This window comes from Microchirus variegatus (genome assembly GCF_963457635.1).
Source record: "Microchirus variegatus genome assembly, chromosome: 2".
Taxonomy (NCBI): domain Eukaryota; kingdom Metazoa; phylum Chordata; class Actinopteri; order Pleuronectiformes; family Soleidae; genus Microchirus; species Microchirus variegatus.
Window position 1 is genome coordinate 43,859,820 of NC_139803.1, and position 17,688 is coordinate 43,877,507.

General features: G+C 42.3%; 3 protein-coding genes across 3 annotated transcripts; all 3 read right to left on the reverse strand.

Moving 5' to 3' along the window:
* Positions 1 to 260: 260 nt before the first annotated feature.
* LOC310942324 (C-type lectin domain family 10 member A-like) lies at positions 261 to 6,064 on the reverse strand (the record flags this gene model as incomplete). Its single annotated transcript, XM_083907699.1, has 8 exons — positions 261 to 417; positions 1,783 to 1,889; positions 3,362 to 3,516; positions 3,593 to 3,685; positions 3,784 to 3,849; positions 3,946 to 4,035; positions 5,797 to 5,904; positions 6,007 to 6,064. 8 exons carry the CDS (start codon positions 6,062 to 6,064, stop codon positions 261 to 263), a joined length of 834 nt encoding a protein of 277 aa, XP_083763825.1.
* A 501-nt stretch (positions 6,065 to 6,565) lies between these two features.
* Positions 6,566 to 13,194, reverse strand: LOC310942333 (asialoglycoprotein receptor 1-like; the record flags this gene model as incomplete). The annotated part of the gene is made up of 9 exons (XM_083907708.1): positions 6,566 to 6,749; positions 7,606 to 7,715; positions 8,096 to 8,250; positions 8,337 to 8,429; positions 9,994 to 10,059; positions 10,155 to 10,253; positions 10,356 to 10,472; positions 11,163 to 11,228; positions 13,146 to 13,194. 9 exons carry the CDS (start codon positions 13,192 to 13,194, stop codon positions 6,566 to 6,568), a joined length of 939 nt encoding a protein of 312 aa, XP_083763834.1.
* Positions 13,195 to 13,985: 791 nt separating this feature from the next.
* cyb5d1 (cytochrome b5 domain containing 1) lies at positions 13,986 to 16,677 on the reverse strand (the record flags this gene model as incomplete). Its single annotated transcript, XM_083907720.1, has 4 exons — positions 13,986 to 14,216; positions 15,565 to 15,783; positions 15,960 to 16,036; positions 16,557 to 16,677. 4 exons carry the CDS (start codon positions 16,675 to 16,677, stop codon positions 13,986 to 13,988), a joined length of 648 nt encoding a protein of 215 aa, XP_083763846.1.
* Positions 16,678 to 17,688: the final 1,011 nt, after the last annotated feature.

Sequence of the window (17,688 nt, forward strand, 5' to 3'; positions counted from 1 at the left end):
TAGTTTGACTTTTCTGAAGCACTTTTTGTTTTTCGTCAAATTTTGTAAAAAAAAAAAAAAAAAATTAAGTTTAATCCTGTCGTGAAGTTCATCTGCCTTTTTTTTGTGTATATATGTACATATATATACATATATATATATATGATTAAAGACGGAACAGATTGATTGGTTGCGGTCGCCATCTTTAACGGCAGCTGCGTGACGGTCAACAGTGGATCTGAGTGGGCGGAGCCTGGAATAGCGGCAGCAGCGCCGCTGCTTTAGCTGCGTCTGCTGTGCATCTGACAGATGTAGCGTAAACTGGTGGTGCAGTGAAGGTCGTTGAGTCGTCCTTCACTGTGAAGATGAGCACAGTCCTCGTCTCCAGGACCGAGGCCGTGGTGAGTCCAGCTGTCGGGCTGATTGGGTCGCCACTGCCTGACGATGAGTAAGTTATACTTTTTATTAAGCTCTTATATTTCTGTGTGGGGAGCTATTCTTTCATTTTGCTCTACAGTAGATTCATAAATATAATGTATATACATATGTGTATATATATGAATTAAAAAAAAAAAATCGTAAAAAAAAGACCCTGAAAAAAAACTCGCAAAACAGACCCGAGAAAATATCTCTTAAAAACAGATAGAATTTTTTTCTTGTAAAAACAGATTAAAGTGAAACATCGTAAAAAAAATTCTTGTAAAAACAGAAAAAAAGATTAAAAAAAAATCTTGTAAAAACAGACCCGATAAAATATCTCGTAAAAACAGATTAAAGAAAAATGTCGTAAAAAAAATTGAAAAAAAATCTTGTAAAAACAGACACCGAAAAAAACTCGTAAAAGCAAATTGAAAAAAACCTCGCAAAACAGACCCGAGAAAATATCTCGTAAAAACAGCTAGCATTTTTTTTTTTGTAAAAACAGATTAAAGTAAAACACCGTAAAAAAAATTCTCGTAAAAACAGACCCGAGAAAATATCTCGTGAAAACAGAAAAAAAGATTAAATAAAATCTCTCGTAAAAAAACAGATTAAAGAAAAACGTCGTAAATTTTTTTTGAAAAAAAATCTGGTAAAAACAGACACCGAAAAAAACCCGTAAAAACAAATTGAAAAAAAACCTCGCAAAACAGACCCCGAGAAAATATCTCGTAAAAACAGCTAGAATTTTTTTTTTGTTAAAACAGATTAAAGTAAAACATCGTATAAAAAATTCCTCGTAAAAACAGACCCGAGAAAATATCTCGTGAAAACAGAAAAAAAGATTAAATAGAAATCGTGTAAAAACAGACCCGATAAAATCTCTCATAAAAAACAGATTGAATTTTTTTTTTGTAAAAACAGATTGAAGAAAAACTTCGCAAAAACAGACCCCGAAAAAAATCTTGTAAAAACAGATTGAAAAAACTTTGCAAAAACAGACCTGAAAACATCTCTCGTAAAAACAGACCCTGAAAAAAATCTTGTAGAAACAGATTGAAAAAACTCAGTAAAAAAAAAGATTGAAAAAAAACTTCGTAAAAAAAAAAAGATTGAAAAAAAACTTCGGGAAAAAAAAAGATTGAAAAAAAACGTTGTAAAAAAAAGATTGAAAAAAACCCGGTAAAAATATACCCTGGAAAAAATAGCGTAAAAAAAAAATCTGGCGAAAACAGCCGTTTTAAAAGTTAATGTTGGTGCTTCCATACGCTTCTGTAAATGATGTATATATCTTTTAATTTATAGCATATATAAAGTATAATATGATATAATATGAACATATAAAACAGGTCTAATAATAAACATAAACAATTATGTATTCACCTGCGGTCCATGACGTACGGCGTCTCATTGACCCATTCCCAATCGCCCTTTTCGTCATTCAGACCAACCCAGTAAAACACGCCCCTGCTGCGAGACGTCACAAAGTCCTGGACCAGAGGACACAAACAGAGGGACGCAAACGGGGACGTAAACAGAGGGACACAAACAGAGGGACACAAACAGGGACACAAACAGGGACATGGACAGAGGGACACAAACGGGGACACAAACGGAGGGACACAAACGGGGACGCAAAGGGGGACGCAAACGGAGGGACGCAAACGGGGACACAAACAGGGGGACACAAACGGGGACACAAACAGGGACGTGGACAGAGGGACACAAACAGGGACACGAACAGAGGGACACAAACAGGGACGTGGACAGAGGGACACAAACAGGGGGACAAAAACAGGGGGACGCAAACGGAGGGACACAAACAGAGAGACACAAACGGGGACATAAACAGAGGGACACACACAGAGGGACACAAAACAGGGGGACGCAAACAGAGGGACACGAATGGGGACACAAACGGGGACACAAACAGGGGGACACAAACAGAGGGACACAAAACAGGGGGACGCAAACAGAGGGACACGAATGGGGACACAAACGGGGACACAAACAGAGGGACGCAAACAGGGACGTGGACAGAGGGACACAAACAGGGACGTGGACAGAGGGACACAAACGGGGGGACACAAACAGGGGGACGCAAACAGGGACGTAGACAGAGGGACACAAACGGGGGGACACAAACGGGGACACAAACAGGGGGACACAAACAGGGGGACACAAACGGGGACGTGGACAGAGGGACACGAACAGAGGGACACAAACAGGGACGTGGACAGAGGGACACAAACGGGGGGACACAAACGGGGGGACGCAAACAGGGACACAAACAGGGACGTGGACAGAGGGACACAAACGGGGGGACACAAACGGAGGGACACAAACGGAGGGACGCAAACAGGGGGACAAACAGGGGGACACAAACGGAGGGACGCAAACGGGGACACAAACAGGGGGACACAAACGGGGACACGAACAGAGGGACGCAAACAGAGAGACACAAACGGGGACACAAACAGGGGGACGCAAACAGGGGGACACAAACGGAGGGACGCAAACGGGGACACAAACAGGGGGACACAAACGGGGACACGAACAGGGGGACACAAACAGGGACGTGGACAGAGGGACACAAACGGGGGGACACAAACGGGGGGACACAAACGGGGACGCAAACGGAGGGACACAAACAGGGACGTGGACAGAGGGACACAAACGGGGGACACAAACGGAGGGACGCAAACGGGGACACACACAGAGGGACACAAACGGGGACACAAACAGAGGTACACAAACAGGGGGACGCAAAGGGGGACACAAACAGGGGGACGCAAACGGGGACACAAACAGGGGGACACAAACGGAGGGACGCAAACGGGGACACAAACAAAGGGACGTAAACAGAGGGACACAAACAGGGGGACACAGACAGAGGGACACTTTAAAGGGTTGATTCAGGTAATTGTGTGAGTATAAATGGACAGTTGGACGGACGTCTCACCCACTCCTTGTCCTTGGTCAGAATGACCAGGTGAGCGTCCTGGGCGTTGCATCTGTCTCGTGCAGCGTGCCAGTCTAACGTCGTCTTACTGAACAGGTAACAAGAGTCTTCGAAGGTGTCCCAGTCCAGAGGACAACAGCCGTCCACGCGTGAACCTGAGACACAGGTGGACACGTTCACTCTCGGACGCCCGCGAGGACATTTGTGGACACTTTTAGAGTTTGATCGTACCGTTTTTCATGAAGCGTTCAAATTCACACTTGAGCTTCGCCACCGTCTTACTGAGCGTGTCCAGAGAGGACAACTGTCTCAGAGCTTCTGACACTGGACAGAGAGGACATATGAGACAGGTGGACAAATATAGGACATTATGAGAAAGACGGGACATTATGAGACAGTTGGACAAAGACAGTGTGTGATACCTGAGCTCAGCTCGTCTTTGTTGTTCTCCACAGCAAACTTCAGCCGGTTGACGTCTTTGGTCGCGTCTGGGACAGAAAAGGAGGACAAAGACGATGAGGTCACGTCCTCACGTCCTCTGACGTCCTCTGAGGACATGAGGACATGAGGACAGACATGTTTACCTTTGCTGAGCTGCTCCGCCGTGTTCAGAGACGCCGTCAGGTTAGAGACACTTTTCTCCAAAGACCACAATCGACTGGACGTCCTCGAGTCTGAGGACACGAGGACGTATACACATCTGAGTGTTATTTGAAAATGTCTTAATATATATATATATAAAGACATACATATACATATATACGTATATATATACAGATTTGATTCAAGTAATGACTTTATATAAAGACAATAACTGCAAATAGAGACAATAACTATATATAAAGACAAAAACTGTATATAAAGACAATAATTATATAAAGACAAAAACTGTATAAAAAGACAATAAATGAATATAAAGACAAAAACTTTTTATATAGACAAAAACTGTAAAAAGACAATGACTATAAATAAAGACAATAACTATATAAAGACAATAACTATATATAAAGACAATAACTATATAAAGACAATAACTATATAAAGACAATAACTATATAAAGACAATAACTATATATAAAGACAATAACTGTATATAAAGACAATAACTGTATATAAAGACAATAACTATATATAAAGACAATAATTATGTCAAGACAAAAACTATATATAAAGACAAAAACTGTATAAAAAGACAATAATTATATAAAGACAATAACTGTATAAAAAGACAATAAATGAATATAAAGACAAAAACTTTTTATATAGACAAAAACTGTATAAAGACAATGACTATAAATAAAGACAATAACTATATAAAGACAATAACTGCAAATAGAGACAATAACTGTATATAAAGACAATAACTGTATATAAACACAATAACTGTATATAAAGACAATAACTGTATATAAACACAATAACTGTATATAAAGACAATAACTATATATAAAGACAATAATTATGTCAAGACAAAAACTATATATAAAGACAAAAACTGTATATAAAGACAATAATATATATATAAAGACAAAAACTATATATAAAGACAATAATATATATATGAAGACAAAAACTATATATAAAGACAAAAACTATATATAAAGACAAAAACTGTATATAAAGACAATAAATGTATTTAAAAACAATAATTGTATATAAAGACAATAAATATATATAAAGACAATAACTGTATATAAAGACAATAACTGTATATAAAGACAATAACTGTATATAAAGACAATAACTATATATAAAGACAATAATTATGTCAAGACAAAAACTATATATAAAGACAATAATATATATATAAAGACAAAAACTGTATATGAAGACAATAATTATATAAAGACAAAAACTGTATAAAAAGACAATAAATGAATATAAAGACAAAAACTTTTTATATAGACAAAAACTGTATAAAGACAATGACTATAAATAAAGACAATAACTATATATAAAGACAATAACTATATATAAAGACAATAACTGCAAATAGAGACAATAACTGTATATAAAGACAATAACTGTATATAAACACAATAACTGTATATAAAGACAATAACTATATATAAAGACAATAATTATGTCAAGACAAAAACTATATATAAAGACAAAAACTGTATATAAAGACAATAATATATATATAAAGGCAAAAACTATATATAAAGACAATAATATATATATATGAAGACAAAAACTATATATAAAGACAAAAACTATATATAAAGACAAAAACTGTAAATAAAGACAATAAATGTATTTAAAAACAATAATTGTATATAAAGACAATAAATATATATAAAGACAAAAACTGTATATAAAGACAAGTATAAAGTTCAGGATTGTAGCCTTTATGCTAACAAGACCGTGTGTGTGTGTGTGTGTGTGTGTGTGTGTGTGTGTGTGTGTGTGTGTGTGTGTGTGTGTGTACTCACTGCTAGCTGCCAGTGCTATAATCAGAGCCAGGACGACTGTAGACGCCAGAGCTGGATACAACCATCGTCTGTACCTGTAGATGCCTGAGAAGGAGACAGTTCGAGGCTCTGAGGGACAGACAGACAGAAGGACAGACAGACAGATGGACAGACAGTCAGTAGACGTACAGACTCAAGTTTCTTTGCTAAATTGCCGCTCAGCTCATGCACCACTGTTCCAGAAGGTGCTGGTGTCCTCCTCAGCGTTGTCGTGGTACTCGGTCGTCATGGTGATCGTCCTTCACCTCCCGTCTCCTCTCTTTTTTGCCTTTCTCGTCTTCTGTGTTTCGTCTTTCTCTTCCGCGGTGAAGCCTCACGACGGTCAGACGCTGTCCAAACACCAGGCGAGGGTCAACGGCCCACAGGTGTACTTTGAACTGTGGGTGTGTGGGTGTGTGTGTGTGTGTGTGTGGGTGTGTGTGTGTGTGTGTGTGTGATGTCACTCGACACGGAAAACAAAAATCCTCTAGAGACAAATAAAAAAGTGTTGTTCACATGTTCTCCTGTAGAAATCATCATTAACCTGATTTTTCCGAACTTCCCAAAACGCTAGCACACAAACGCGGCTTTGTTTACGTTAGCATTTCATCATCATTCCAGTAAATCAGTCGTCATCAGTCGAAATCATCAATCAATAATCAGTCGGCCTTATTTTTTTAATGCTTTATTTTTGTTTTCAGACTTTGTGACGCAAGCTAATCCACGACGTTTCATCTGAAACTGGGCGGAGTCATGAGGGCGGAGTCAGGAGGGGGGGCGGGGCCCTGACGCCATGTTTCTGACAGATGTAACGCAGCGGAGTGGAGCAGTGAATGTCGTTGAGGCGTCCGCTCGAGCGCAGGTGAGCGCAGTCCTCGTCTCCGTGGCCGAGGCCGTGGTCGGTCCAGGCGTCGGGCTGACCGGGGGCCCAGTGTCTGGACACACAACACAGACACACAACACACAACACACACAACACACAGACACACAACACAGAAGCACAACACACAGACACACAGACACACAACACACAGACACATGCAGACACACAACCCACAACACACAACAAAGACACACAACACACAGACACACAACACAGACGCACAACACACAGACGCAAAACACATACAACACAGACGCACAGACACACAACACAGACGCACAACACACAGACACACAACACATACAACACAGACGCACAGACACACAACACACAGACGCACAACACACAGACACACACAGATACACAACACAGACACACAACACACATCACAACACACAACACAACACACAGACACACACAGATACACAACACACAGACACACAGACACACAACTCATGTTAGTCCAACTAACTGATGTCATGATTGTCTTAGTCTGACTAACCAATGTTGTGATTGTCTTAGTCCGACTAACTTAGTCCGACTAACTGATGTCTTGATTGTCTTAGTCTGACTAACCGATTTTCACGATTGTCTTAGTCCGACTAACCAATGTCACGATTGTCTTAGTCCGACTCACCGATGTCGTGATTGTCTTAGTCTGACTAACTGATGTCGTGATTGTCTTAGTCCGACTAACTGATGTCATGATTGTTTAAGTCCGACTTACGTAGTCCGACTAACTGATGTCTTGATTGTCTTAGTCTGACTAACCGATGTCACGATTGTCTTAGTCCGACTAACCGATGTCGTGATTGTCTTAGTCTGACTAACTGATGTCATGATTGTCTTAGTCTGACATTATCAATGTCATGATTTTCTTAGTCTGACTAACAGAACAGAAGGTGTACCTGTGTTCTATGGTGTACGGAGTCTGGTTCACCCACTCCCACGCCCCAGTTCTCCAGTCACTGAGGCCGACCCAGAATGCATCAGGAACCGATTCGCTGGTCACAAAGTCCTGAGTCGAAAAAAACAAACAAACAATTACTGAAGGGCTGGGGGTGCCTTTGAGCAAGGCATCCCATCTCCCATTGGTTTGAGTGGATGGGTTTTATGTACACTGGTGTCATGACTGTCTTAGTCCAACTGACTGATGTCATGATTGTCTTAGTCCGATTAACCGATGTTGTGATTGTCATAGTCCGACTGACTGACGTCTTGATTGGTTTTATGTGCAAATAACAAGTTGCATTTTTTTGGTAACCCAAAGGTCGATCTGTGGGTGCAGACCCCGTCTTTACCGTGACGTCTTCCCCAGGTTGCCTCCAGGTTGCCTCCAGGTTGCCTTTGCGGCATGAGCACAGACAGACGGACATGGAGACAGACGACATGTCTTACCCACTCCCTGTCCGTGTTGAGTATGACCAGGTGAGAGTCGTGAGTCTCGCACCACGTCCTCGAGTCGTTCCACGACAGAGACGAACGGCTGAAGAAGTAACAGATGTTTTTAAACTGTTTCCAGTCCAGAGGACAACAACCGTCCACTGCTGAGCCTGAGACAGAGACAGAGACAGAGACAGAGACAGAGTGAGACGTCTGTCTCTCCGTCCACCTCTCAGAAACGTGACTGTGGTCGTACGGTTGTTGACGACGCGTTGGAGGGAACATCTGAGCGAGGCCACGTTCTCGCTGAGAGAATCCACCACCGACAGCTGCTTCAGAGCCTCCGACACTGTACGTACAAATATACACGTGTTAAAAATACAAAATAACAAATAAAATAATTTATATTTTGTCTGGTTATCAAGGATAAGAAAGCATGCAAAGTGTATTATTGTATGAGTTTCCAAAAAATATGAAAAAAAAATATGAAAAAAACTTTTTTTTCATATTTTTTTGAAACTCGAGATCTCGACTTTCAAAAGAAATTGAAAAAAAAAATCATACTCTTTTGAAATCTCGAGTTTCAAAGTCAAGATCTCGAGTTTCCAAAAAAATATGACAAAAAATATTTTTTTCCTTCATTTTTTGGAACTCGAGATCTGGACTTTCCAAAAAAAAGGAAAAAAAAAATTTTTGAAAAAAAAATAAAAATCATACTTTTGAAACTCGAGTTTCAAAGTCGAGATCTCGAGTTTCCAAAAAAATATGACACAACTTTTTTTTTTTTTTTTACTTTTTTTCATAATTTTTTGGAAATTCGAGATCTCGACTTTCAAAAGAAATTGAAAAAAAAAAATCATACTTTTTTGAAATCTCGAGTTTCAAAGTCAAGATCTCGAGTTTCCAAAAAAATATGACAAAAAATATTTTTTTCCTTCATTTTTTGGAACTCGAGATCTGGACTTTCCAAAAAAAAGGAAAAAAAAAATTTTTGAAAAAAAAAATAAAAATCATACTTTTGAAACTCGAGTTTCAAAGTCGAGATCTCGAGTTTCCAAAAAAATATGACACAACTTTTTTTTTTTTTTTTACTTTTTTTCATAATTTTTTGGAAATTCGAGATCTCGACTTTCAAAAGAAATTGAAAAAAAATAATCATACTTTTTTGAAATCTCGAGTTTCAAAGTCAAGATCTCGAGTTTCCAAAAAAATATGACAAAAAATATTTTTTTCCTTCATTTTTTGGAACTCGAGATCTGGACTTTCCAAAAAAAAAGGAAAAAAAATTTTTTTGAAAAAAAAAATAAAAATCATATTTTGGAAATTCAAGTTTCAAAGTCGAGATCTCGAGTTTCCAAAAAAATATGACACAACTTTTTTTTTTTTTTTTACTTTTTTTCATACTTTTTTGAAATCTCGAGTTTCAAAGTCAAGATCTCTACTTTCCAAAAAAAATGAGATCTCAAGTTTCCAAAATATAAGAATTTTTTTTTTTGAAAAATATATTTTTTCCACACACGTCACACGCTTGCTGCAGCTGCACGTAACACAGGTGCATTCAAGGTGTTTTTCGAATGCACCTTAATCGTGCATTAATCGTTTTTATTCGATTATAATGTTTTTATGATCGTGAGAAGCCAAAATCAAAATCATGAATAGAGTTCAATTAATCGTCCAGCCCTAGTTTAGACCCCCCTCAAATTTTGCCTTTGAGGCTTTCAGGGGGTCTGGAGTGTTAATCCGGGGGGGGGGGTTTCATCATCTGAGGGTTTTCATCATCAAATGAACTCTTGCAACCTTGGCTAGCTAGTTAGGCTTTGGCTAGCTAGCCAACAGATCAGTAGCGCAGATCCCTGCACTTCTTTTGTGATATTTTCTGCCCTCTACTGGCGCTGTTCGGCACTGACACTGACCTGAGGTCAGCTGGTCCTTGTGGTTCTCCACAATCATCTGCAGTCGATGAACGTCTTTAGCGATTTCTGGAACAGAGAGCGCGTTAGCATGTCGCCGTAGTTGCACCACCTGACGGACGAGTAAGACTTAGACGTACGATAGCTGTTTTTCTGCGTGTTACCTTGAGCGTGGTGCAGCGAGGCGTTCAGCGACTGGACGACGACAGTCAGGTTGGAAACTCGCTGCTCGGCTGTCCACAGACGCTGTGACGTCTTAGCGTCTGATCACACACACGGTGAGTTTTTTACCTTACGACTTAAATATATCAACTAAATATAATTGTCACTCGCTAACGGGAAAAATAAAAGCACGAAAAACTCACGGCTCACTCCCAGAACGATGATCAGAACCAGGACGGCGGCAGCTGTCAGAACTGGACACAACCATCGTCTGAACCTGGAGACGTCTGAGCGCGACACAGCAGGAGGGGACTCTGGTTCTGATGATGGACAAAGAGGACTTTAGCGCCAGTCGCTAGTCATTGCAGTTAACTAGCATGATGGCTACTGGCTAATGCTAGTAAGCGAGTTGTGGTGGGGTTGTACTTTCCGTGTACGCACGTGTCCGCTAGGATTTTGCGATCACGCAAATCTTGTCTTCCGCCCACGTTGGCGCTGGTCTGCTCAGACCCTACGCAGAACCACACCATCAGTTTGACTTCACGCGGACCACAAATGCTAAGCGTACCGCAAAACATTCCACACCATTCGTTGACGAGCGCTTGGTTTGGTCAAAATGGACAACGAAGAAGACGAGTAACCATGGGAATTTGCTCGAGGTTCTGCGAGGATGGAATGGCTCCCTATCCTGGAAATGCCGGAACAATTTTAACTCTAGTCTTTGTCTGAAGCCTTTTTTCTTTAGCTCTCTGTGGAAATACGTTTGGAAAATCACCTTCTACCTGAAATTGCTAACAATGGCTAACAGTTGCTAACCCGAGATACGTTTTTGTCCACGATTTTTCAAACTTCTCACCTGGAACCCGGTCAGTGACGACTCCCCGTTCCGATTTCCAACGTTCGATAACCTTACCTTCGTCGTTCAAACTCAACATATTAACATGCATGAAGTCTTTTTATCGGTGAACGTTTTCTATTTTATCACAAAATGAAGCACACAAATTCGTTACCTTTGATCCAGAGGAAGTCTTTGTTGCTCTCGTTCGCGTAGAGGTTTTCTGGCATCGCGGCGACGTCTGTTGAGGACAAACGGGAATCCGGTAAATCCAAGTCTAACTCCTCAAAAGGAAAAACGAGGTTAGCGTCTACAAACTACTGCGTATGTCTCGCACTTTATTGAGATGTGAAGTTCACTCACGCGTCGACGAAGAAGTCGAGAAACTTTTGTGCTCCTCCTCATCTCCTCCTTCCTCTGTCCTATCACAAAACGTCCACTCATCAGGTCAAATGTGCATCGTTTCACCATCTTATGACATTTTTCCTATTTTCTCAGTGAAATGCGGGGGGTATCCTGTGCAGAACTTCCCCTTTATTCAGAAGAAAGTTTCGTGGAGGAACCGATTCGCGGTCGGTGCTTCCTCAAACTGAACCCTCGGAGGATTATTTAATAATTTAAACGCGTCTTTGTAGTTTATAAACATCCCCCACAGAGTGACCTGAGGACTGAACTTCTTTGTTCCGCAGAAACTCATTCTGGTGAAATCTGTACCAAGGAAACCTTCCTGGAATTGGGAGCAGCCACGGGGGGGGGAAAATGGTGGTTAATGGTGGCTACGTTGTTCAGGGCTAACCCAGAGCTCTGACCTGGTGCAGACCCGATCTGGCAACCCTCCAATTATAAGCCAAGTTCCCTTTTCCACTTGGCCACGGGCTTACCTGTGTAATCATCAACCAAAACAAAGGTGGAACGGTTCGTTACGGAATGGTACCCGTTTGGGTTTCCATGAGCAATAGTACCAAAATAAGCGGCCCTTATCGTTCCGTTCTTTGGAACCCTTCTCCTTAGGGTACCACGGCCTGGGTGGAGCTAGACCGACTCCACCCACAACAGTCAGCCGATTGGGTGTCACTCCCTTGCGGCCGGTGTTTCTTCAACACCCATTCCATTCCATTCCATTATCTACCGCTCCATCCTCCACCAGAGGGTCGCGGGGGTTGCTATGCCCACCTCAGCTGACATTGGGCGATAGGCGGGTTTCGGTATGAGGTAAAAACATGGCATACTACGACGGTATTTCACGCAAGATTTGACCATTTATTTGGAAAAGTTTTTTGGTCCGAAATTTGACAAAAACGTCATATGTCGTCCAAAATTTGACAAAAACTGTGTACTACGGTATTTCGCGCAAGATTTGGCGATTTTTTTGGGGTAAAAAAAATTTGGTCCAAAATTGGACAAAAACGACATACTATATACTATGTCGTCCCAAAATTGACAATTTTTTGGGGAAAAGTTTTTTGGTCCGAAATTTGACAAAAATGTCATACGTCTTCCAAAGATTTGACAAAAAACGCATATTATTGTATTTCGCGCAAGATTTGACCATTTATTTTGAAAAGAAAATTTTGGTCTAAAAAACGACGTACTATACTATGTCGTCCCAAAATTGACATTTTGTTTTAGGAAAAGTTTTTTTGGTCCATACGTTGTCCAAAATTTGACAAAAACTGTATACTCCTGTATTTCGCATAAGATTTGACGATTTTTTTGGGAAAAATAAAATTTGGTCCAACATTGGACAAAAACGACATACTATACCATCCATCCATCATCTACCGCTTTATCCTCCACCAGAGGGTCGCGGGGGGTGCTGTGCCTATCTCAGCTGACATTGGGCGATAGGCGGGGTCACACCCTGGACAGTTGGCCAGTCCATCACAGGGTCACATATAGAGACAAACAACCATTCACTCACACCTACGGTCAATTTAGAGCGACCAATTCACCTAATCCCCATATCGCATGTTTTTGGACTGTGGGAGGAAGCCGGAGAACCCGGAGAAAACCCACTCCCACCTTGCAGAAAGGCCCTTGTTCCCGAAAGTGGTCCCAAACGGGACTCGAACCCAGGAACCCGGGTCTTCTTGCTGCAAAGGCGAGAGTGCTAACCACTACACCAACCGTGGGCCCTTCTGAAAGACTTATCTCATACCAAACATGACCGTCTTGTGGTCGTGCATGATGTCGCGCTCCGTGGCCATCGCAGAAGCCCGACACCCCCCCCCTGCCTACCAAGTAACGGTACTGCGAGCCTGACCCAGGACTGAACCATTCCTGAACCGCCAATCGTATCGTCGTATCTCATTGACAGTGTTTCCATTCAGCATCAGTGTTGGTAGATCATTTCAGGCCTGAGTTTGGGAACAAGCCATCAAAAGCACTCTCAGGAAGGCCCATAGGGGGCGCCTCAAAAACCTGGTTGTCAGAATTGACCAAATTTGGGTATCGAAATGTACGAGGACGCATTTGAACGTAGCTTTTTGTTGATGCTTTGTTAGTTAACGTATGCTAAGTTTTATAATAATTTATTTTAAATTTTACAAAGAAAATGTCACTTCTGCGATTATTCTGTTTACATCAATTCATACATTTTCACATTAATTGACAATAACATGACGAGATATTATATGGATCAGTGAAATAATGTGCGAGAGAGTGAATGCCGAGTCACTTGTTGTTGTCCATTCTTTTCTCTTCTTGGTCCACATCGACCCGCGTGTTTTCCGCTCGATTCCCGATCGTTCGGTATACGAAAACGTTGGGCTCGTACGCGGCGTTTTGAAATCTCCCAGCATTCTCTGCCATCGTTCTCCCCGTTTGAAAACCAACGGATCTGCTCTGAGAGCGACTCTGAGACGAGACGCCGGGGTCGTTTGCGATCGAGCACAAACGCGTCGTCAGGTAAATCGATCGTCGCCGCTCGGTGTCGAGTTTTTACGAGGTCGTCGAGGACCACCGGGTGAGTGACCTCGCGACCCCCCGCGGCGGAGGGTCACTCCTCTGTGAGGTCGTCGTTGAAGTGCAGCAGGAGGGCGGGGATGAAGAGGTCGCGGTCCAGCCGCAGCTGCTCCAGCGTCTGGTCGTCGTCGGGGACGTCGTTCTCGTCCAGCGTCCTGCTCATGGACAAACTCGCCCCGTTGTACTTCCAGGTGTAGCTGCGGGCGTGGGAGTTGTAGCGCAGGTAGCGCTGGAGGATTTCAGCCAGCGTCTCCTCCGAACACACCTGAGGGACGTCGGGAAGACACGAGAGACAAGTTTGGAAACAGGAAATGCTGCAGTTTAACACCCGACAACGGCTACGTCTGACTTTTGGCGCTGGAGTTAGCTATCGGAGGTTAGCGGGGCAGTGTCTGTCACGGCTAGCGGACACGTGTGCGATCGTTGGGTGAAAAAACATCGGCAACATCGCGAGGACAACCTTAGTGTTTGCTAAGCTAAACGCGTGAATGTGGTTTGACTGGCTAGCACCTGTGATCGAACACTAGCATGACATGATTTGATTGACTAGCGCCTGTGAATGAAACACTAGCATTTTTAGACACCTTTACCAACGATAAACTCTGCTGGATTTGAAGGAAACGTTTGCGAAAGTTTTTCCAGTTGTGGTCGTAAAACCCCGTCGCCTGGTGACATATATTATACAAACTCCCATTACCCAGAGTGCACCTTGTGTAAAGCGCTGGAGGATTTTAGCCAGCGTCTCCTCCGAACCTGACAACGGCTACGTCTGACTTTTGGCGCTGGAGGTAGCTATCCGAGGTTAGCGGGGCAGTGTCTGTCACAGCTAGCGGACACGTGTGCGATCGCTGGGTGAAAAAACATCGGCAACATCGGGAGGACAACCTTAGTGTTTGCTAAGCTAAGCGCGTTAATGTGGTTTGACTGGCTAGCACCTGTGCTAGAATACTAGCATAACATGATTTGATTGACTAGCGCCTGTGATGAAACATTAGCATAAACACTTTTACCAACGATAAACTCTGCTGGATTTGAAGGAAACGTTTGCGAACGTTTTCGTTGTGGTCGTAAAAAACCCCTGTCGCCTGGTGACATATTTTACAAACTCCGTTACCCAGAGTGCACCTTGTGTAAAGCGCTGGAGGATTTTAGCCAGCGTCTCCTCCGAACACACCCGAGGGACGTCGGGAAGACACGAGAGACAAGTTTGGAAACAGGAAATGCTGCAGTTTAACACCCGACAACGGCTACGTCTGACTTTTGGCGCTGGAGTTAGCTATCGGAGGTTAGCGGGGCAGTGTCTGTCACGGCTAGAAAAAACATCGGCAACATCGGGAGGACAACCTTAGTGTTTGCTAAGCTAAACGCGTGAATGTGGTTTGACTGGCTAGCACCTGTGATCGAATACTAGCATAACATGATTTGATTGACTAGCGCCTGTGAATGAAACATTAGCATTTTTAGACACTTTTACCAACGATAAACTCTGCTGGATTTGAAGGAAACGTTTGCGAACGTTTTTCCAGTTGCGGGTTGTAAACCCCCGTCGCCTGGTGACATATATTATAAAAACTCCCGTTACCCAGAGTGCATCTTGCGTAAAAACCGCTAACCTGCAGCCGCTGTTCCTGCGACGTCAGCGTGTTGACGACTCGTATCCACCTGGCTTTGGCCGTCAGACGTCCCACCTCGTACTGTCGGTCCGTCCACCAGGGCAGACCGATGTTGTTGGCCCAGTCCGAGCGAGGGCCGGCGGGCGGCACGTGCAAGAAGCGCCCCCTGGGGGTGAAGTACCGCACGCAGTTGGTGAGTGGATCCACGTGTTTGAGGACCTGAGGACGGAGATAGCGGACGTGATTGATCTCAAAGTGACGTTCGTAAACCGCTCACTCTCTCACACCAAAGCCCATGGAGAAAATCGGTGAAAAAGCGCCGATTCTATGGACTTTGGCGTGGGAGAGTGAGCGCTAACAGTGAGATAAAGACCAGGAGCTGATATAACACTCACGTCTTTGGTTTTCGGGTCGAACCAGTGGCTGATGTCCTTCCCCGCACACTCCATGATGGGTAAGAGCAGAACGTCACCTGCGAAAAAACGGCCGAAATATTTTAAAGTTATTTACGCGTATTTACGCGCCGACGCCACCAAAAGAGGAAATAAATTTCCTTATTTCCTAAGGCTGAATCCCAATTCCGGACTTGCACAAATTTATTCGCCGTCTGCGGTTTTTCTTATTCACTAGTCGCGTTTGTTTTGAATGACTAGCTAGTCGTAGCCGATGCTAATACCCCGCGGGGGTTCCTTTCGTGAGTGGTTAGCTAGCTGCTATCGCCATCTGTTTAGATGAGATATCCGATAACCCTCGACATGACACGTTAAGGTTTTAAGTGAAATTAGCTCTTTGGTTACGCTTGCCGACTAGATTGTTGACGTAGCGAAACCGCGAGCGTCAAGCTAGGATGGCGTGGCGGTTATTGAGGGGCGTCTCATTTCTTAGGGGAACGTTGTTAGCCCTCGCAATCGGAACTCCGATAAAGAATAACGGGTGGAATTGGGATTCAGCCTCAATGCTACTGTTTACGTGGGATTCTGGACGTCGCTGACCTTTGAACCGGGTCATCAGCGGCGTCAGGTCGCACACTTTGCCCAGGAACGACACCCACAGGTCGTCGGCCGTGTTGTGCGCCGCCACCTCGGCGGGCGTGAAGTACCGCGGTCTGAGCATCGTCGGTCGCCGCCAAAACCGACGGCCGAGCGAACCTCGAGTCTGTGCGTGAAAAAAACAGGAGAGTCAAAGTCGCTTCTCTGGCGATTCACGGCAGTTAGCATCCTGAACGTAGCATCGCTGCCCCCTTCTGGATTCAGTTGTCCACTGTGTTCTCACCATTGGTCCAAAACTGTGATGACGTATTTTTGCCTTTTATCTTTTTTGTTTTTACCTTTTATCTTCAGTTGGTGTCGGTCAAAGAGCGCCACCTAAAGGTAAGAGTTGGAACTAATGTAGTACTAGTACTACTGTGTTTATTTATTATTTTATTTTTATTCTGTTTTTTATTTATTTAAATTAACATTTGTTCCTGGGAATTTTTTCTTAACTCAAATCCCCCAAAAACTTTATTGTCCAATAACAATAACAGTAAATAATAATAATAATAATAATAATGATGATAATAAAGATAATAATAAAAAAAAAACATTACCTGGTGTTTCCTCAGATCTGCAGTTTTACTAATTTATATCTGAATAATCAAAGTATTCCTGTCATTATTGCGGGTCAGACCCGGGTTTCCTCCACTGCTCTGTCCTGCGTCTCTGTTGTCACGTTGCCATGGCAACACGAGGCCAGGGGGGCGGGGCTAACCTCAGGTTTTTATTGTTTGTTTCTCTTTATATTTAACGCAAAGTTTAAACATATTTATTAATTTCTCTGTGAGTTTATTTGTTGCAATAGATTTTTTAAAAATAATTTATGAACGGTATAACTAATATGATATTAACATATTATTATTATTATTACTTTTACTATTTTTTTAATAAAGCCACTTCCTGTTTTTATTTCACTTTTTTTAAAATCTGAAACCTCAGCATGTTTCACTCTTATCTTTGATTTAAAAAAGTTTTCTGTGGGAAATTAAATCAAATCCTTAAAACACTGCACTTTAATGTTTGTTTTGTATTTTACGTTAATATTATTACTAATCAGTAAATACTTGTATAACAAGTGTTTACTAAAATA